Source organism: Leucopleurus acutus (genome assembly GCF_964270905.1).
Source record: "Leucopleurus acutus genome assembly, chromosome: 2".
Lineage (NCBI taxonomy): Eukaryota > Metazoa > Chordata > Mammalia > Artiodactyla > Delphinidae > Leucopleurus > Leucopleurus acutus.
In genome coordinates this window covers 180,665,005-180,686,159 of record NC_139143.1, presented here as the reverse complement: position 1 = coordinate 180,686,159, position 21,155 = coordinate 180,665,005, and the positions used below count along the sequence as shown (strand labels likewise).

At 52.8% G+C, this 21,155-nt stretch overlaps 1 protein-coding gene across 1 annotated transcript in view; it reads left to right on the top strand.

Annotated features, from left to right (window-relative positions):
- The window catches only part of PADI3 (peptidyl arginine deiminase 3), a gene marked incomplete at both ends in the record, with an annotated part of 28,379 nt that extends 7,470 nt beyond the window's left edge, over nucleotides 1-20,909 (top strand). The window contains 16 exon segments of the mRNA XM_082833004.1: nucleotides 1,786-1,852; nucleotides 3,849-3,910; nucleotides 4,877-4,994; nucleotides 6,278-6,403; nucleotides 8,111-8,124; nucleotides 8,128-8,263; nucleotides 8,350-8,482; nucleotides 8,586-8,697; nucleotides 10,588-10,702; nucleotides 12,393-12,429; nucleotides 12,431-12,535; nucleotides 14,290-14,434; nucleotides 14,530-14,632; nucleotides 16,484-16,563; nucleotides 18,826-18,951; nucleotides 20,676-20,909. Coding sequence (XP_082689130.1) covers nucleotides 1,786-1,852; nucleotides 3,849-3,910; nucleotides 4,877-4,994; nucleotides 6,278-6,403; nucleotides 8,111-8,124; nucleotides 8,128-8,263; nucleotides 8,350-8,482; nucleotides 8,586-8,697; nucleotides 10,588-10,702; nucleotides 12,393-12,429; nucleotides 12,431-12,535; nucleotides 14,290-14,434; nucleotides 14,530-14,632; nucleotides 16,484-16,563; nucleotides 18,826-18,951; nucleotides 20,676-20,909 — 1,713 coding nt within the window.
- Between the last annotated feature and the right edge of the window lie 246 nt (nucleotides 20,910-21,155).

The window sequence follows — 21,155 nt, the reverse complement described above, 5'->3', positions numbered from 1 at the left end:
GGGTGTCCCTCGACACAGGGCACAGGGGACGCCCCCTAAAGGGGTGATGGGAACCAGGCCTTGTCGTGTGGGTGGCAGTTCCCCACTCCATGTCGGGAGCGATACTTTGGGAAACTGGCCCTTTAAGGAGCACTGACCATGCGCCCAGCCTGGGGCAGCCGTGACCTCACCCCGCCCCGACAGCAGCCCTGAGAGGCAGGGTCTGATCCCCATTTCACAGGTGGGGCCACCAAGGTTCAGAGTAACTGTCCTGGAGCCACATAGCCGATCGGTGGGAAGGCTAGAATTCAGGTGTCAGAGCTGCTCGACACCCAGGGACAGGCTCCCTCCATCACCCCCACATCTTTACCATCCATGTGTCTAAATTATCCTATCCAGGGAGTTCCGTGAGGCAGGTGGGGCAGAATGAACCCATTTTACAGACAAGGAAACAGACCAAGAAGGGGCGTGGCTTACCCGAAGTCACATGATTAGTAAGTAGCAGAGCTGGTGAGAGTCAGGACAGAGGCCCCCGGGGCAGGGCAAGAGGACCAGCCATCCTGTGAGGGGCCGCTCCTGGTTGCCCTGCACTGAGCCAGAGGCTGTGTGGATACCTCCCCAGTCTGAGCTCCCTGCACCGAGGACCGCAGGGACTGAGGAGGGTCATCAGAGTGTCCCCTACTTCCCCTCCCCGCCTTTGCCCGGGATCCAGGTAATTTTATGCCTGAGGTGGGCATCATTGCTGGGGCTTGACACATAGGGGTCAGTAACTGCAGGATTTAGGGGCTCCCAGGACAGGGGGGTGAGGGGTCTCTATAAAATCCTGAACCTTCTGGCCGAGTTGAGAACATCAGAGCCAAAAAGGGAAGGTCCACGTGGAGGGCGGTGGGTCAAAGGGGTTTGATACATCAGCCTGGAATTGCTTTATCATCATCACCATCTTCGGCCTCACCTTTGACAGTTGTTGGGTGTGTGCTGTGAGCACCGTGTCAAGAAGGTCACGTGCTTTCCTTTTTTAATCCTCATAGCCTATAATCAGTCCTATGGAACTATTATTATCCCCATTCTACAGCTGAGCAAATTGAGGCCCAGACCGGACAGTAACTTTTCCCAGGATATTCTCACATGGTGGATGCAGAATCTGAGCCCAGGACATCTGACTCCAGAACTCTGCACTGACTCTTACCTCGTAGCCCCTGCCCTCTAATAACAATAGCTGGTATTTCTTGGGTGTTTCCTATAAGGTTAGTCTTTTACATGGATCATTTCAAATCTGCACTACAATCCTCTGAGGTAGGGACCTACATAAAGCCCATTTTGCAGATGAGGAAACTGAGGTAGCTCAGAAAGGTGAAGGGCCTTGGCCAAAGTCACAGAACCCAGAGGTGCTGGGCTCAAGTCTAGGCCTGTCTGAATCCCAGAGTGAAGAGAGTGTCCCTAAAGCCTGCCCAGTCCAAACTCCTCATTTTAGGAATGGCGAAACTGAGATCAGAAACAGGAGCCCCAGCTCCTGTTCTTTGGAGCAGGGGCTTGCCAAAAGCACACAGTAGTCATTGGCAGCACCGGGACACACGTCTCCATAGAATCCCTCACAAATTGTTCCCATTTTACAGATAGGCCAACTGAGGCATGGAAAAATAAATGGCACAGAGAAGGCTAAAGGAAGAGCTGGGTTGGTAAACTCAACTTTAGTGCACAGAGTCTCCTGGGAACTCCTCCCCTCCTTGCCAGATCCCCCAAGACCTGTGTTTTGGGGCAGGGCTCTTGGCTTCAGCCAGCTTGACCTTGGGGCCCATCTCTCTACAGGTTCAGATTTCCTACCATTCCGGCCAAGAGCCTCTGGCCTATGCGGTGCTCTACCTCACCTGTGTGGGTAAGTCCAGGGCCTCAGCCAATGGCAGTGTGAAATTGGTGCAGGGTTAAATATAGACCAACGGAACAAATGGAGAACCAGAACCCAGACCCATGCTCATGTGGTTATCATGTGACACTCAATGAACCTGGAGCCCTACTTCACACCATCCTCAAAAATAAATTCCAGATGGGTTAAAAATCTCAAGGTGAAAGTCAGAATTTTAAAGCTTTTAGAAGAGAATATCTTTTCAACTTCAAAGCAGTCAGAAGTTTTCTTTAACAAGGCAAAACAAAAGCACAGGACTTTAGGGGCAAGATTGATAAATTAGACTGTATTAAAATTGAACACTTCCGTACAGTGGAGGACAAGTACAAAGCCAGACTGTGGAGAAGAGCTTTGCAGTGCATATAGCTGACTCAGTGCTTATAGGTAATGGAGAATGCCGATCAATAAGAAAGAAAAACCAAACAATAGAAACAGGCAAAACAGCAACAGCAATAACGACAGAAAAGAAAAAAGAAAACCCCAGCGAATCACAGATGAGAAAAGCCCCAATGATCAGAACTCAAATGAAAGGATACTTACCTTAGAAGATACTTATCTGCGAAGGATGTGCAACTGGAAACTCCTTCTACCGGGGGTGGGGTTTGCGTTGGTACAAGCACTTGGAGAACAAGAAAGTTAGCAAGAAAGTTGAAAACGCTTTGTCTGCAGGAGGCGTTTTTAGAAGCAGAAGTGCTGAGTTACAGGGAAGGTACATTTAAATTGTGGTAGATATTGCCAAATGGCTCTTCGAGAAGACGGTACCACGTTATACACCTGCCCACAGCAGGGAGTGTGGGAGTGCCTTGCCAACACTGTACGTTATCAGCCTTTTCCGTTTTTGGCCAGTCTGAGAGGTCGCTGTCTCATTGTTGCTTTAATTTGCCTCCCTTTAGTTAGGACTGAGGTTGGGGACCACCCCACCTCCTCTCCCTGAACACACACCCACCCTTGTTCTTTGGAAAATACGCATACAGCAAAGTACATATGTATGTATGTGTGTGTGAGAGTATGGGTGTGAATACACACACATTAAGGAATAGTTACAAAGCAAACACCTGAGCAACCATTACCCAGGTTAAGAAATAGAACAGGGAACGTGGTCAATACCCCAAAGTGCCCCCCGCCACCGAGCCCCTCTCTGATCAAAGCTCCCTCCTTCCCTTAGAGGTAACCACTATCTTGTGGTAAGTATTTCCTTGCTTTTCTTTATGGTTTTATCATCTGAATAGGCACACCCAAATAATACAGTCTATTTTTGCCTATCTTTGAATTCTCCCTGGATGGAATCTTACTGTACGCGTCCTTTGGAGTTGGGCTTGTTTTGCCCCATGTTAGCTTTGTGAGTTTCATGCACTTATTGCATGGTGGGTGGGTGCCTTTTCACATGTTTAAAAATCATTTCAAATCTCTCTCTCTCTCTCCCTTGAAGGTTTCATTTGTATTGTAAAATCTCCTCCACTTTCTAGGGAGAAAGGTTAAGACAGTGGGATGGAGGCTGGGATTTAGGGAAAAGCTGAGGCTCAGAGAAGCCACATAGCCTATAGGTGCCAGAGCCTAGATTCACATCCATGACTATCTAACACCAAAATCCAGGCTCACTGCTCCATCCCGAGGAGACGAGGCAGCTTCATACAGACCAAGAATGTCCAGGGCAACCCAGGCGCAGTGCAGGGTGTGCCCCAGACAGTGAGGGCTGCAGAGATGCAGGAGAGGGAGAGTTCAGGGAAGGCTTCCTGGAGGGGGCAGCATTTGACCTGGGTCTTTGCTCTGACCCTGCTTCCCCCCCAAGGCCTCTTTCCCCAGCCCAGGGAGGGAGGCTCCAGATGCTCCCACCTCTGGGCAGTGTCTCCTTGGAAATGACTTCCATTTGCCAGATGGGCCAAGACCGAGGCTAAAATGTGGAGGCCATAGGCCTGTGCTGGGCCCCTGAAAACACTGTCGTGACTTACCTTCTGCCCTCTCCTTGCAGATATCACCCTGGATTGTGACCTGAACTGTGAAGGCAGACGGGATAGGGGCTTTGTGGACAAGGTAGGCTATCTCTGGGCCCAGAAAGGGGCATGGAGTTTGGAGCTGCTCTAGGCTGGGTTAAGAGGAGGGAGACCATTATAGGTATCCCCCTGCCTCCCAGCTGATGTCAAGGCCAGTGGAGCCAGATAGGAACCAGGCATGGCTGGGGATCTTCTGGGAGAAAAATGATCACCAAGAGTTTTCAAGCACACATGTGCCCAGCCCTGGGCTAGGCCTTCCTTTCTGGGGAAGAGTGCTTCTGGATTTTCAATCTAGGTTGGGGGTTGGCAAACTTTTTCTGTAAGAGCAAGATAGTAAATATTTTAGGCTTTGCGAGTCATCCTGTCTCTCTTGCAATTACTTGATTCTGCCATTGTAGGATGAAAGAGATAGTACAGAAACAAATGGATGTGACAGTGTTCCAATAAAACTTTATTTAAAAAAACAAGTAGTGGGCCAGATTTGGCCCACGGGCAGTAGTGTGCTGACCCCCTAATCTAGGTGAAAAGGGAAATCTACCAAGGCTGAAACTGCAAAAGAACTTTGAGCTGAATTGTGGTGGCACTTAATGCATTGGGAGTTCAGCGGAGAAGGGCAAGGTGGGCTTTGGGAGCAAGAAAGACTTCCCTTGAAGTCCCCGTGCGCTGGGCTCCAAAGCGATGCAAGACGGAGGGCATTTCAGGTGGAGGGAACAGCAGAAGCTAAGGCCTGGAGAAAGGAATGGATCTTATCAGGAAGTTGCCTATTGGAAAGAGGATGTTGGCTGGAGACATCACACAGGCAGCCATGAGAGACAGCTGTGTCGTTTGAACTTGATGGTGTGGGCAGTAGGGAGCTATTGCCGTTTCTTGAGCAGGAGTGGACCTATCATCACAGGGCAGGGTGAAGAGGAAGGGATGGGTTAGGAGGCTGGCCAGGAGGTTGCTGAGGAGGGAGGCACAGGTGTGGTCTGAGCCCCCGTCATCAGCTGGGCTTTGCCATGGGCAGCAGCAGTGGGTCTGGGGATCTAGCGGGTATGGAGCCATCCTGCTGGTGAACTGTGACAGGGACAATCTGAGCTGTGATGACCAGGACAACTGTGACCGGCACGTGCGCTGCCTTCAAGGCGAGGGGGGCACCGGGGCAGCCTGTGTCCCTGGGTTCCCAGGGTCAACGCTCAGCTACCCTGCAGGGATTCTGACCCCCACAGGCAGCTCTGAAGGCAGAGCTCAGGGCCAGAGTTTCAGCTCCCGTACACACCTTGATGCTCCTTAAAACCTGCCTCAGGCTGGCAGCTGCCTCTCCCCATCCTCAGTGCCAGCGGGCACTCGCATGCTGGGGCAGAGCTCTGGAAAGGAGCTGACTCACCTTTCTCTCCCTCCAGGGGAGTAGAGGATGCTAACATTATTTGAGCACCCGTCATGTGCCAGACTCTTTACCCAAATTCTTGTTTAACCATCGAAGCAGAAGGGCAACATCGCCCCGATTTAGAGACAAGGACGTTGAGGTTCAGAGGTCAGGAGATCCCCAAAGTCACTCAGCCAGCCTGTGGCAGGTCCAAGCCTTCCGATTCCAACCCGAAATCCGGCCTCTTCCTCCTCCCTGGCATCGCTGGTCTGGGTTTCAGAGATGCCCCACGTTTTTTGTTTTTTTTTTTTGCAGTACGCGGGCCTCTCACTTTTGTGGCCTCTCCCGCCGCGGAGCACAGGCTCCGGACGCACAGGCTCAGCGGCCATGGCTCACAGGCCCAGCCGCTCCGCGGCATGCGGGATCCTCCCGGACTGGGGCATGAACCCGTGTCCCCCGCATCAGCAGGTGGACTCCCAACCACTGCGCCACCAGGGAAGCCCTGCCCCACGTTTAAGTCCATCCTGAACCACATGCACAGCCCCGTGAAGGGTGCTGCAGCAGCATCCTTGGTGTGGGCCCGGGGCTTCACACATGAGATGCCCATGCTACTCTAAAAGTTGGCATGATTGTTTTGGAGACAGGAAGGCTGAGGCTTTGTGGTGGGGAGGGGCTGGCCCAGGGCAGCAGCGAGTGATTCTGAGACTGAGACAGGGACCTTCACCTTCGTGCCGCCCAGGTGGGCTTCTTACCACACATGCTTCTCCTGCACACCTGTCATGTGCCAGGCACCGGGCTGGCCGCTCTATACTTCCTGGTTCTCTGGGCAGATGAGGAAACCGAGGCTCAGAGAGGGTAGGAAGTAGTTCACCATGTCACATGCTTACAGCCATCTTCGTGGTTTGCTCCTGATGGCTCCCAGTGCTTCCACAGGCTGGGCAGAGTTGGGGCTCAGAGACCCAGGTCTCGGCACCCTCTGCCCTGGGGAGGGCACGGGCAGGAGTCGGAGGGGCTGGGGTGTCGGAGGCCCCCTGAATTGCCGCCCTGTGTCTGGCTCCCCAGACCTGGAAGACATGTCTGTCATGGTCCTGCAGACCCAAGGTCCCGTTGCCCTTTTCGACGACCACACGCTTGTCCTCCACACCTCCAGCTGTGACGCCAAGTGGGCACGGGTCTTCCATGCTTGTGGTAAGTTCATGCCCATCCTGCCCTGCCGGGGGGGGCCTCAGTTTCCCCACCTGGGGTGAGAGAGCAGGCTCTGCTTTGGCTCCTGGGCTGCCTTGAGCGAGCTCCAGAGCCGGCCGGCTGGCGTCCCGGGCACAGCCGTGCCTCAGGTGGTTTTGCCGGATGACTGAATTTTTAAAATATGTTCTAAGCACGTTTAGAAGTTTTTATTATCACAACTTTCAAACATCCACAAAAGTGGAGAGAACGGTGTAGCGAACCCGCATGTGCCACCCACTCAGATTCAACAGTGATCACTACTTTGCCTCTCTTACTTCATCTATCCTTTTCGGTTTGCTGAAGTATTTGAAAGCCAGGCTGGCTGTTTGCCTCTATAATAATTCAGTCTGTATCTCCCCGCCCCACCCAAAGAAAAAAAACCCAAACTATTGCTGTACGTAGCCACAATTCCATTATCACAAATAAAAGTATATAACGTAAACATTTTTTACATTTTAAAAATACAAATGTATACAAGTAATAATATGGTCATTTAAAAAATATAGAAGTATGTAAAATAAAAAATGAGAGTTTGCTATCCCTACCCCAAAACCTGACCCTTAACATGTGTTCACCGTGAACAATCTGGTGTGTGTTCTTCCCGACTTTTCTCAGTGTGCACTGGATGAGCGTGGTGTGTGTGTGCGTGCTGCGTGGGTGCGTGCGTGTGTGTGTGTGCATACTCTGCTTTCCAAATGGTTTCTCTCATTGAATTATACATCCTACACATCTCCCTGTGTGTTTATTTAGCTCTGCTTCACTCCTCCACAGCTGCATCGTGTTCCAAAGCATGGAGGTGCTGTAAATTATCTGGTCCCCGGAAGGCACAGTTTTTGCAGTGTTCTGATTTTACAACAATCTAGGTTCCTGGCGGGCAGGGACCTTGCTCACAGCCATATCCTGAGTCCAGAACTATGCCTCCTAGGTGCATAGTAGGTGCTCAGTAAATATTTATTCAATGAATGAATAATTAACCAGTGAACACCCTTGTACATGTACTTTTTAGGAAAGATACCAGCCATGGAATTGCTGGTTAGGGGTAAACATTACCTTCTTTTTTTTTTTTTTTTAATAAATTTATTTATTTATTTACTTTTGGCTGTGTTGGGTCTTCGTTGCTGTGCGCGGGCTTTCTGTAGTTCTGGTGAGCGGGAGCTACTCTTCATTGTGGTGCGTGGGCTTCTCATTGCGGTGGCTTCTCTTGTTGTGGAGCAGGGGCTCTAGGCACGCGGGCTTCAGTAGTTGTGGCACGTGGGCTCAGTAGCTGTGGCTCATGGGCTCTAGAGCGCAGGCTCAGTAGTTGTGGTGGATGGGCTTCGTTGCTCCGTGGCATGTGGGATCTTCCTGGGCCAGGGCTCGAACCCGTGTCCCCTGCATCGGCAGGCGGATTCTTAACCACTGCGCCACCAGGGAAGTCCCAACATTACCTTCTTAGATGCCACCGAATTGCCCTCCGAAAGATCTGAGCACTGATCTTAGAAAGGAATGCCCTCCCTTGCCCCCACCCAGGCCTGCCCATGCCAGGTATTAAGCATCTTTCTCTCCTTTGCCAGTGGGAGGTGAGAGGCATGAGCTGTTGTCTGGCTTACATTTTGTTGGTGCGGCTGCACAGCCCTTCCTGCTCCCCAGGCCCGCTCGGGAGCCACGGCCACCCCTTCTGTCCCCTCCCAGGTCCCGAGGACTCATGAGAGGCTTACAGGCACGTGCTGGGCCAGAACAGGGTGTCGCACCAGGTGCCCCGCTTCCACGGGGATGAGGAGTGCTTCTTCGTGGAGGGCCTCTCCTTCCCTGACGCTGGCGTGAAAGATCCCGACCACCCCGCTGGTGCCTCTCTAGAAACTAAGGAGCAAGCGGCTTGCTCAGGTCCACGGTGGTCCTCGAACCATCCAGGCTCTGGACCCTGAGGCCAGTTTCTTTTCCCGCTGGTCTTCCCCTGCAGGATTTCTCCGAATCCCCCATCTTCACTGACACCGTGGTGTTCTGTGTGGCGCCCTGGATTATGACGCCCAGCGCCCTGCCGCCCCTGGAGGTGTACGTGTGCCGGTGAGTCCGGGGGGTGCTGGGTGTCCTTCTGACCCTGGCGGCCCCTCTCTCCACCCCCAGGACTGGCTCTGTCCTGAGCCACTCTCCCTGGGCTTGTCTGCAGTGTGAGGAACGACACGTGTTCTGTGGATGCAGTGGTGGAGCTGGCCAGGAGAGCTGACTGCGAGCTGACCATCTGCCCACAGGCCGAGAACCGTAACGACCACTGGATCCAGGTACCACGGCCGCCAGGCAGCACCTCACCCGACACTGGCCTGGAGGGAGAGGCTGGCCTATCCCAACGCGGGTGCTGCTGGGAATATCCAGGAGGAACGGGGCTGTGCTCGTCCTCCCCAGGGCACTGCTCTTTCTAATTCTAGACCTAGAGCTCTCCCCTTCTCTCCAGAACCTTCTGGGGGCTCAAGCACACTGACATTGAACTTGACGTCCATTCACCCATAGGATCCGGCATAGGCACTGGGCTGAGCCTGAAGGGGATGGCAGAGGTGCAGGGCGCACGCTCCTTGCCCTCAACAGCCTGGACCAGTGGTTCTCCATGGAAGGTGGTTTTGTCCCCCCAGGGGACATTTGGCGGCATCTGGAGACATTTGGTTGTTACACTGAGAGAGGTGGTGCTATTGGCTTCCAGTGCGTAGAGACCAAGGGTGCCGCTAAACATCCTGCAATGCACAGGACGGCCTCCACGAGAAAAAATTACCTGGTCCCAAGTGTCAAGAGTGCCGAGGCCAGAAGCCTTGATGTAGAGAATGACTGCGACAGAAATCCCCGCCCAGCAGTCTGAGATGGAGCGGGGGTGCTGGCAAAGTGCCAGCAGGGTTTGGAGGCGCGTGGCATCACCTCTGTCTGGGGGATCAGTGAAGATTGCCTGGAGGGGGCATCTGAGCTGGACCAGACTTGGCGAGTGGATAAGGATTTGTGTCGTTTATCGAGCACTCACTGCTGGCCGTGTGTAGCATCATTTCATCTTCCCGACAATGCCCTGTCAATAAAGAAGGAGCTCTCAGGGGAGTAAATGCCTAGGGCCACAGATCTGGTGAGGGCTGTGCTGAGACTCAATGGACGGCGTTCCTGGCAGAAGACTGGTATGTGCAAAGGACCAGAGGTGGGAGGCATGAGAAAAGATGTCACCTATTCTCTTTGGCCAGGGCCCAAAGGCCCTGAAGGGCAAGAGTTGAGGTAGGAGGCCTTGAATGCCAAGCTAAGAAGCTTTCATTTCAACTGGAGGTTCATCCAATGAGGTGGTTCAGAGCAGGACTCTGGAGCCAGGCAGGCTGGGTTTGGATCCTGGCTATGCTGCTGGCTAGCTGTGTGCCCTTGGACAAATAACTAGATCTCTCTGTTCCTCACTTTCCTCATGGGTGATATGGGGTAATCATGGCCCCTCCACATAGGCATGTCATGAGGACTGATGGAGTTAATATTTGTAAAGAGCTTAGGGCAGGGCCGGGCCCATAATCGTGAACTTCTTGTGTTGCATACATAGTTCATCAGTGATGGGTCATCTTTGCCTCCGGAACCAGAGGGCTCAGGATTGACCTGGATGTGTTTACGTGTTTGAAAAGGAAGCCTGGGGCTTCCCTTGAGGTCCAGTGGTTAGGACTCCGAGCTTCCACTGCAGGGGGCATGGGTTTGATCCCTTGTCGGGGAACTAAGATCCCGCATGCCACATGCAGCGTGGCAAAAAAAAAGAAAAGGAGGCAGATCTGTACCTCCTTAGGCCCCCTCAGCCCCGTCCAGCCGTCAATCCCTCAGGACGACGTGCAGAGGCCAGATGTGCTGGCTGGTGCCCAGCAGCCTGTTTGTCCATCGCAGGCCACCCAAACCCGTCTCTGTATCCACTCTGCCCTGACCCAGCACAGGGACAACCCCAAGACCGTGTTCTCGTTCATTCCTGACCTGTCTTGCTGTGTGACCCTAGGCAAGGGGACCCCCTCTCTGAGCCTCCAGCCCCTCCTCCAGCTAGCAGACATCATGGCCCCTCCGCCCCAAGGGCAAAGCAGGCCTGCGGCACAGAACTCCCGTGAACAGTCTTCCCCAAGGTGCTGAGTGCCAGGCAAGCAGGGGGAGCTGCTGACTGTCCACAGCTGGCGACCTCATGTTTGCAGGATGGGATGGAGCTGGGCTACATTCAGGCACCGCACAAGACCTTCCCAGTAGTCTTTGACTCCCCCGGGAATGGAGAACTGCAGGACTTCCCTTACAAAAGAATCCTGGGGAGTGGTCAAGGCCACAGCCTAGGCCTGAGGACTGAGAGACATTACCCCAAGGGCCAGACTGGGAACTATGTTCCTTAGGGACAGGAGTAGAGTTGCCAGATAAAATAGGAGATGCCCAGTTAAAGCTGAATTTCTGCTACACAGTGAGTAACTTTTAGTATAAGTATATCCCATACGTTGCATGGGATATACTAAAAATATATTTGTTGTTTATCTGATATTCAAATTGAACTGGGCATCCTGTATCTTTTTTTTTTTTTTTTGCAGTACACGGGCCTCTCACTGTTGTGGCCACTCCTGTTGCAGAGCACAGGCTCCGGATGCGCAGGCTCAGCGGCCATGGCTCACGGGCCCAACCACTCCGCGGCATGTGGGATCTTCCCGGACTGGGGCATGAACCCGTGTCCCCTGCATCGGCAGGCGGACTCTCAACCACTGCGCCACCAGGGAAGCCCAGCATCCTGTATCTTTTTTTTACTAAATCTGGCAGCCCGAGAAGGGGAGGGGAGGCAGGAGAGTGCAGCTGTTAAGAACATAGGCTTTGGAGTCAGTCAGCCTGGCTCTGTCACTCACATGCTGTGTGACCTTGCATAAATAATTTCCCCTCTCTGAGCCTCAATTTCCTCATCAGTAAAAATATGTTAGCCCTGGCCTCAAAGGTGTTTGTGAGGCTTCTCCATGCCTACATGAAGAAAACATACAACATAGTTTGCTTGTATGATTATTGGTAATAAAGAGGGTGTCTTCAAATGAACTTATCTATGAAACAGAAACAGATGCACAGACGTAGAGAACAGACTTGTGGTTGCCAAAGAGGAGGGGGAGTGGGGGGAGGGAAGGACTGGGAGTTTGGGCTTAACCAATGCAAACTGTTACATACAGGATGGATAAACAACAAGGTGCTACTGTCTAGCATAGGAAACTATATTTAATATCCTGTGATAAACCATAATGGGAAAGAATATGAAAAAGAAGAGATATATGTCTAATTGAGTCATTCTGTTGTACAGCAGAAATTAACACAACATTGTAAATCAACTAAACTTCAATAAAATTTTTTTTAAAAAAGTGTCTTAATCTACCTCTCCTGAGAAAAGAGGGGAGATTCCCTCATGCCAAAGAGAACAGAAGACTTCTCCAGCACCTTATTGGATCACAAAGGTGGGAGGAGCTCTCCCCTGGCCCTCGATATTGTCTAAATTCCTTCTAAGAGATGGCCCTGGGAAGTTCTCCCCTTTTCCAGAGTTGAAAAACTGAGTCTCAGTTGAAAAACTGAGACCAGCCTCTTTGTCCCCAAAGTAGGCCACTCTAGAGCAGCCAGATACCTGCCTTGGATTGGACTTGGCAGGAAGGCCGTGCAGAGGGTAAAGGGGGAGGCCGTGGCCTCAGGCTCAGTGTCTAATGGGGAGTGTTGGAGCAGCCAGGGCCCTCTCTGCTGTTTTCCCATCACCATGGGGAATAACGTTCTCTAATATGGCAGCAGGGCCAGTCAGTGGGCTGTGTGTGTCCCAACCTTGGCAGGCGTGAATAAAATACCGCTAGGTCAGATCCCCATCTTTGACTCAGTATTTCCATCTGAAGAATGGGTGGTTGCTCCCACTCTAAGGAGCTCAAAGCCCAACAGGTAGGTTCAAGCTCTTCCTGGTGAGCCTCCCCACTCCCAGCCTGACTCAACTTCCCCTACCAGGGTCCAGATTTCGGCTACGTGACTCGGGAACCACGAGACAACTCTGAGTATCCTGGATTCCTTTGGGAACCTGGAGGTCAGCCCCCCAGTGGTGGCCAATGGGAAAGAATACCCCCTGGGGAGGATCCTCTTTGGTGGCAACCTGCCTGGGTGAGAGAGGTGTTCTTGGGGTGGAGACTGAGGGTGGGGTGGTGATGTGGCTGGGGGAGGGGCCATTCTACTCCTGGAAGAGAACCAGAAAAAATCAGTGATGAAATTGTAGACCTGGATGTGGTGGGGTGGGAGCAGAAGACGGTTCTCCAGACACTGTCCACACTTACCTTGGGGAGTCTGAGAAGACTGGAGCAAGCAGAGACGTAAGAGATCATTCAGTCCAACGCTTTCATTTCATAAGTGGGCCCAGAGAAGGTGAGTGACCTGGGAAAGGTCACACAGGCTGCAAAGTTATGACTAGACTTAGGTCTTCTGATTCAGAAAATAAATAGATGTTGACATCAATTAATAGTTATAGATGAAAAAGTTTTAAGTCTCAGCAGTCCCAGGAGAAATTACATTTAAATCAATGCTTGTTCATACTATGATGTAAATGACTAATATCAGATCTTGTCCTGAGAGCAAAAGGGAGGTATAGGACATGAAAATTGAGACAGCAGTGACACAAAGAGAGAGTGTAACTAATTATGTCTTGTTCAATATATGACACAGGGATATTGATGAAAAAGAAAAGGAGTTATATGATAATGGTTATTTGCTATGGAATAGACCCAAACTGAGCCAACCAAATTCAGCGAAGCAGTTAGAACAGACTTGTGATCAAACAACAGGTGAAACAAGAAGCTTTGAAGGGGACTACCTGCCCTCGAACACATGATCTCACAGAAAGGGGAAGTTGGGGCCATGCCATTAGATACTTTTTCAGAAGGCAAGAGAAGAATGGGGTTTAAATTCATGAACATAATATGCCGGGGCTATGAGAAAAGATCACCCTCTCCCCTCACTGATAAGCAGGAAGGCGAGGCTGCAGCAAGAGAGATGTAAGTTAAACTCTACAAAGCACTGCCCAGCCGGTGATTGGATATGGGGGTGAAATCAGTCTCTTAGAGAATGTGAGAATGTGGTCTGAGGGTGGTTCTGAGGATTTGCCTGGATGGTGAGACCTGGGTGGGTCACTGACCTGGTGTGATTGACCTGTCCTGTGTCTGCCTCATCGAGAACTCACCTGGAGTGTAATTTATTATATAAATATATATATTTTATATATATATATATATATATTTATTTTAACATCTTTATTGGAGTATAATTGCTTTACAATGGTGTGTTAGTTTCTGCTATACAACAAACTGAATCAGCTATATGTATACATATATCCCCATATCTCCTCCCTCTTGTGTCTCCCTCCCTCCCTCCCTATCCCATCCCTCTAGGTGGTCACAAAGCACCGAGCTGATCTCCCTGTGCTATGCGGCTGCTTCCCAGTAGCTATCTGTTTGACATTTTATAGTATATATAAGTCCATGCCTATTTATTTTTTAGTTTTGGCTGCGTTGGGTCTTCGTTGCGGCACGCGGGATCTTCGTTGCCGGGCACGGGCTTCTCTCTAGCTGTGGCTCGCGTGCTCAGGAGTCTCAGCGTGCAGGCTTAGTTGCCCCACGGCATGTGGGATCTTAGTTACCCCACCAGGGATCGGACCCGTGTCCCCTGCGTTGGAAGGTGGATTCTAAACCACTGGACCACCAGGGAAGCCCCGAGTGCAATTTAAATATCTATTTACTGTCTTCCCTGATTACAAAAGCAATGCATTTTTGGGCAGATGTTGCAGAAATCTTGAACCCTTGTCATTCCATTTCTGCATACGTGTATATTTTTAGTTAACTTTTGTTTTTTAACCCCTTGGGCCCCAGGTCAAGAGGCCACAGGGTCACCCAGGTGGTTCGGGACTTCCTTCACGCGCAGAAGGTGCAGCCCACTGTGGAGCTCTTTGTGGACTGGTTGGCCGCGGGCCATGTGGATGAGTTTCTGAGCTTTGTCCCTGCCCCCGATGGGAAGGTAAGGACTCGGGAGACAGCTCTGGGTTAGGGGATGAGCTCCAAGGAGCCATGCTGAGACCGGGGAGCTCAATGGAATCTGCGCTGTCCACACAGGGCTTCCGGACGCTCCTGGCCAGCCCTAGCGCCTGCTTCAAGCTCTTCCAGGAAAAGCAGAAGCAGGGCCACGGCACAGCCCTCCTGTTCCAAGGGGTTATTGGTGGGTACCAGTGCTGTGTCCCTCACCACAGCTTTCCCACTCTCGTCACCTAAATTAAGACACGTCGTGGCTTGAGGGAGGAAGGGCACATGTTAAAACAGGGCTGTCCCCCCAGGTGTGAGATCCCTTGCTCCACCAGACACCACTGTCCATGGCTGGGGCAGAGCTGGCAGGGAGCTCTGTGATGGATGATGGGCTTGGGGTGGGTGTGGACAGAGTGGAGACGTGGCCAGCTTTGTGGGCACGTGACCAGGGCAGTCATACAGGGCCCTCTGCTCAGAAGGGTCCAGCACTTGGGATTTGATGCTCTGCCCTTCACTGTCTTGAAAATCTTAATAACTTGTGTTTGTGAGCAAAATCTGATTGGTCAACGGAGCATCTTTTGGGGGCTTGGAGCCTGGGCTCATGAACAGTCCCACCCTGGACCACACCTCTCTCTGAGAGAAAAGCTTCCATAGAACTTAGAAGCTCCCAAGTATAACTTCCCATGTCCCCTTACCACCCCTCAATCCCCTACCACCCCTTACCACCCCTACCATCACCCCGAAGCCCCAGCTATAAAGTGGAAGAAATACAATTTCCCCGAAACCCATCCCTCCCACAAGGACCATGCGTAGACTCCTTTGAGCTCAGATGAAACCTGGAAAAATCCTCAAATCCAAATCTCATGTACCAGGCAGGGAGAGAGCTATCTGCATCTTTCTTAGAAGTACCGCTTTACAGGAAGCACTGTCCTGAGCAGGACAGTGAGGGAATTCACAGCTGTCAGACCACACATAGCCACTGTATGGCACTGGAGAGCTGATACCCAGGGTGGTGGCCGTGGAGGCCCAGCACACCTCAGTGGTCACCTACTGTGTACCAGCCCCCAGGCTGTGTGGTCCACGCAGGTTACCCCATTTGACCTCAGGAGAGCCTGTGAGGCTTACTGTCACTCTGCTTCACACGTCAGAATATGAGGCTCAGAGAGGGGAAGGCGCTGGCCCAGAGGCCTCAGCAAGAATGCAGTGGAGCTGGGTCTGGATTCCAACTAGGGTGGGGGGGATGTCAAGCCTGGGGCGGGGGTGGGGGTGGCCAGCAAGCCCTCTCCTTTCCCTTGGTCAAGGCTTCACCCCTTCATGAGCACTGGGCTTGGGTTTGAATCACAAGCACCCCCATTTCCTAGCTGCAAGACCTGAGGCAAGTCTTTTTACCTCTCTGAGCCTCAGTTTCCTCATCTGTAAAGTGGGGATGGTGATGCATACCTTGTAGGGTTGCCATGAGGCCTGAATGAAGTGCTGAGCGTAGAGCGCTGGACTCAGGGCCTGCACAGGGTAAGAGCTTCATAAATGGCAGCCGTGAGGACTGTGAGCCATTGGCTCTGACCTCCCCTGTCATGCCCGTCTCCACGGGCACCTCATCAAGGCTGCAGGAAAGCTGGGCCTGGGGGAGCCCCTTTGCCATGCAGTCACCTCTAGGAGGTCAGGGACAGGGTCCAATGGTGTCCGTCAGGGCTGGCACTGGTGGCAGGTGGGCGACCCAGCTCCCTGCCCCACCACTAGCCAAAAAAGAGCGATCATCACCCAGGGCCCCGGTGGGAGTGGGGGAGGCTGTACATTTCCAATAAAAGGTGTCGCCACTTCCGGAGTGCTCAGATGAGGGTCTAAAGTTCATGGCACTGCAGCCACCTGCCCCTGCCGTCCTCACACGCCCAGACTCGCACAGTGGCCAAGCGGAAAGGCCGGGGAGCTGCTGACTCAGCAAGACCGGTACCTGCGAACTTGGCCTCTGCCTGGCTGCTTCCCAGAGCAGGTGGCCCTCCCTGCTGGCATTGTTCTCGCCCTGCCCTTCGTGTCTCTCTCTCCTTCACAGGCAATCAGCAGATCAACGCCATCTCCATCGACCAGGTCCTCTCCAATGAAAACCTCATCAGCTACAATAAGTTTGTCCAGGTACAGGGCCGTGGGCTGTGAGTGGGAGCTGGGCGTGGCTGGGGACCGGGATGGGGACGGGGATCTGAAGCTCACAGTTCATGAAAGCTCAGGCTGGAGCAGGCCCAGATGAGGGCCCCTAAACCCTGACTTTGACCCGAGAGAAAGGAGGGGGTAAGCAGGCGCATGTGAGGAGGACAAACATTCCAGGCAGAGGGCACAGCACAGACGAGGCCCTGCGGTGGAACAGAGGGGCCTGGGGTGTTTAAGGACAAGCCAGGAGGCCCACGTGGAGTGCGGGGAGACAGGTCCCACAAGGCCTTGTAGGGCATCACTAGGGCTTTGGCTGTGACTCCGAGTGAGATGGGAGGCCACTGGGGAATTTGAGCAGAGGACTTATGCTTTGAAATGATCTCTCTGCTGCTGTGTTGAGAATATATCTTCTATTACGGCGAGGGGTGGGGAGTGGTGACAGTAGGTCCCAGCAGGAAACATATGGCACTGGAAGCGGATAACTGTAGAAAAGTTTAACAAAGAGAATATTTATACAAAGACATAGGGAGGATTTGAGGAAATCAACAAAGGCCTGTCCCATATCCCCAGGGTAGAAAGAGGGGAGCCGTCACCACCCCTGGGCCTGGAGGAATTAGGCAAGGAAGATGTTACTGGAACCTGGAGGGGTCACTACAAAAAGAGGCTACTAGACGGCAGCTGGGACTTCACAGCCAACCCACAGTGACCTGACAGGGAGGGAGCTGGAGGAACAAAGATCCCAACTGCGCTCTCCTACCAGCCCCCCCACCTTCTGCCAGTGCCCCCATTGGCTGAACCCAACCGGAAGCCTGTGGGTAGGGGAGCTCCTGATTCCCAAGGGGCAGCCTCCCAGGGCACAGAGCAGATAAGATGGGTGACAGTGGGTCCAGTAGAGCAAACAGAATATCCAGCCCAGGGCCTTCCAAGAAGCAGATGCCAAGATGGGGGTTAAACATGCAAGGATTTTATTAGGGGCAATGCTGCAGGAGGGAAAGAGGAAGGGAGCTGGAGGAGACTGGGCGAGCTGGTCCTGAGGGAAGGAGAGGGAAGGAAGGGTGGATGCATCCTTTACTGCCACACAGTCAAGCTAGGCTCGCCAAACTGCGGGATTCTGCAAGCCAATCAGCCATCAGAGGGTCCCAGCTCCCAGAAACTGTCTGCCTTAGTATCCTTGCGGAGCTCAGCCATTGGCTGTTAGCAGCTGGTGGGAGGTGTGGCCTCGGGCGGGCGCCAGCACAGGGATTTCAGAGCTGCATCTGGGCAGCTGGGCCCTCGGTCAATTCCACTCCCATGGCTGGAGGTCTTCGAGGAGCATTGTCATGGCCGTCACATGAAGCAAGACCAGAAGAAGCCAGGAGGCCAGTGAGGAGGCCGCTGCCGGCAGCCAGGCGGGCGGGGAGGCCTCTCCCCCGGGTGGAAGGGGTAGAGGTAGTGGGGAGGGGTCCGATCGGGGGTATATTTTGGAAGTAGAGCCCACGGGACTGGCTGATGATGGATGCTGAGTGAGAGGAAAGGAGGCATCGAGGATGACCTCAGGGATTTTGACCTGAGCAATGGGTCCATTCACAGAGTGGAAGAACGGGGTGGGGGCATGGGTGGAAATGAAGAGGTTGTCTTTGGACCCGTCACATCTGACGTGCCCGTTAGACACCCAAGTAAAGATGCGAAGTGCTGGTTATGCTGCACGTCTGAGCTCAGCAAAGAGGCTGGGCTCTATAAAGCGGTTGGGAGATAGAAATTTAGGAGTTGTCAGTGTCTGGTGTTTTAAACCATAAGACTGAAGGAGAGGGACTTCCCTGGAGGTGCAGTGGTTAAGAATCCGCCTTCCAGGGCAGGGGACTCAGGTTCGATCCCTGGTCAGGGAATTAAGATCCCACATGCTGAGGGGCAGCTAAGCCCATGTGCCACACCTAGAGAGAAGCCCGCACACCACAACGAAAGATCCCGCATGCCGAAATTAAGACCCAACGCAGCCAAAAAAAAAAAGACTGAAGGAGATCCCCTAATGAGTGAAGGATCTAGAGAAGAGAGAGGGTCAAGGATGGAACACTCTCACTTGAGCCTGGCTAATGGGATAGAACTATGAGGGGTGGGACACGGGGCAGGTATATGTTGATGAAGGGGCACAAAGAGAATGTTTGTGTGGAGAGTTGATCTCTGGGCATCCTGCCCGTCCTTAACCAGACATGACCCCTGGGGTTCCCTCCAATACGGGCAAGGTCTCCTACCTCTTCCTTCCTCCTCTCCTAGAGCTGCGTCGACTGGAACTGGGAGGTGCTGAAGCGGGAGCTGGGCCTGACCGACGGTGACATCATTGACATCCCCCAGCTCTTCAGGATGGAGAGGAGAAAGGCGGTGGCCTTCTTCCCTGACTTGGTGAGACCACCACCCGTGACCTAAGGTTTCATCAAATTAAGCTCTGAGCCTCTGCTCCCCAGTGGGCAAGACGATTGGTCGCCGCCATGTTTGGGACTGTGGTGGCTGGTAGCAGCGGCAGGGAGGATCAGAGGTCCCATGGTGCCCACTGGCTGATTGTCATGGTCACTATGAAATGCTCCTTGGCCAAGCCTTTGCTCAGGGGCCATCAGGGAAGGACTCTTCTCTGCTCCCAGGGACCCACTTGATATTTGTGGAGTGAATGAAAGATTGCATGAGGCCGTGCATGTAAAGCATGTCGTATCCACTGGAAGCTCAGGTGCCCATTCTGCTCCCTTTCTCCCAGTAAACAGCTATTCACCATCCTTCACATATTTAGGGGACCCTGTGTGAGATACACAGATGATTAAGGCTGCTCCCTGCTCCCAAGGAGCTGCCGGTCAAATCTGTTCAGGGGAAAACTCTCTTCACCTCTCTGAGGATGTGTCCCAACAATCTACTTTGTATAATAAAGTGATGTGGCAGTTCAGAGATGGGACAAAGCACTTCCGGCCCAAGAGGTAGGACTGGAGATCCAAGAGGGCTTCATGGAAGAAGTGGCCTTTGATTGAGCCCTGAGGGCTTTGCCTCTGAAACTTGAACTTGCATCTGGAACACCTGGACTACTGGGCCCTCGCCCCAGGGGTTCTGATCCAGCAGGGGCCTGAGACACTGCTGCCTTTCTAACAAGCAAGCATCCAGGTGACGCTTACTGCTCTCTGAGGACCACACTTTGAGGTCACTGCTGTCAATCACTCGGCTTCCTCCTTCTTCTTTCCCCTACCCTTTCAAACCCTCTACACCTCCATCCCCCAGAGGAACTAGACTCGCCCATCATCAGAGGCTTGCAGGGAGCCTGTCCACACCACCATTGCTTTATCCCTCCTTCTTTCCTTCCCCTTTCTGGCTTTTTGCCCACTTTGATTTCCCCACTTGTAAAGCCTCTCATCACTCCTTTTCCTTCCTGCATCTGTAAGGAGGCCTTGCAATTATGTCTGTGTCCCCAAGAAGCTTGTGCACTGGTCCAGATTCTTGTGTTTGCAGGAAAGAAGACCACCCAAGCCAGCTTCAGCCAGAGCAGAAGATTCAGTATAAGGACACCAGGAAAGCCAGGGGCAGCTGTGGGGGACATCAGGAGCGCGTGGAACCATTTCTTGCCTCTGCGTCTACATCATTCATCCCTCTCCTTCCCTGCTTCTCCTCCTCCATTTCTTGGCTTCCTTTGCTTCTCTATCCCTGGGGATGAATGTTAATATGGCCACATATAAGTATAGACACAGGCAGAGATTGACTCAACTCTCCCGCCATATCAACTTCAAACACCCGAGGAGAGAATCTGATTGATCCAGCTGGGGTCATATGTTTACCCTGGTCCAATTGGCTACAGCATAGGAGTTTGGGATTCTGTAGCACAGACATGGCAACCACCATGATCCACCAATATGGAGGGCAGTCACCAGAGAAATAAGTTGTCATTGTGAACTCTGCAGACGTGCCCATGGCAATGCACAGCTGGCCAGATTTCCTAGCAGCCCAAGTTCTTCTCCCACTGCCTGGAGAGGCGAGTAGCTATTTGCAAGCCTGCCTCAAAGACAAACCCAGGTCCTGCCGGGTATAGTGAGGGTGCTGGGGTGGGAGCTGATGATGAAGTGCCGCCCCTGACTTGGGCTCCCCCTTTGTTGTAGGTGAACATGCTAGTGCTGGGGAAGCACCTGGGCATCCCCAAGCCCTTCGGACCCATCATCAACGGCTGCTGCTGCCTGGGGGAGAAGGTGCGGTCCCTGCTGGAACCGCTGGGCCTCCAGTGCACCTTCATCGACGACTTCACCCTATACCACAAGCTGCACGGGGAGGTGCACTGCGGCACCATGGTGCGCCGGCAGACCTTCTCCTTCAGGTGGTGGAACGTGGTGCCCTGAGCCCATCCCCCCACCATCCTTTACCCCTGGGGTGGGATGTCGGCCTGGGTGATGGAGACTGAGACAGGCCCCTGAACGATAAGTGTCAAGAGACTCCAAATTTCCAGATGGAACAGCCTCTTGGAAGCCTTTTCCTTAGACGTGTTCACACCTCGCCTGCAACCCATTTGGTTTTCAGCCTTGATTCCCCTTGGCCTCCCAATAAGAAGGACCTCATTTCTTGTGGCCTCTCATGCGGATCCCCCA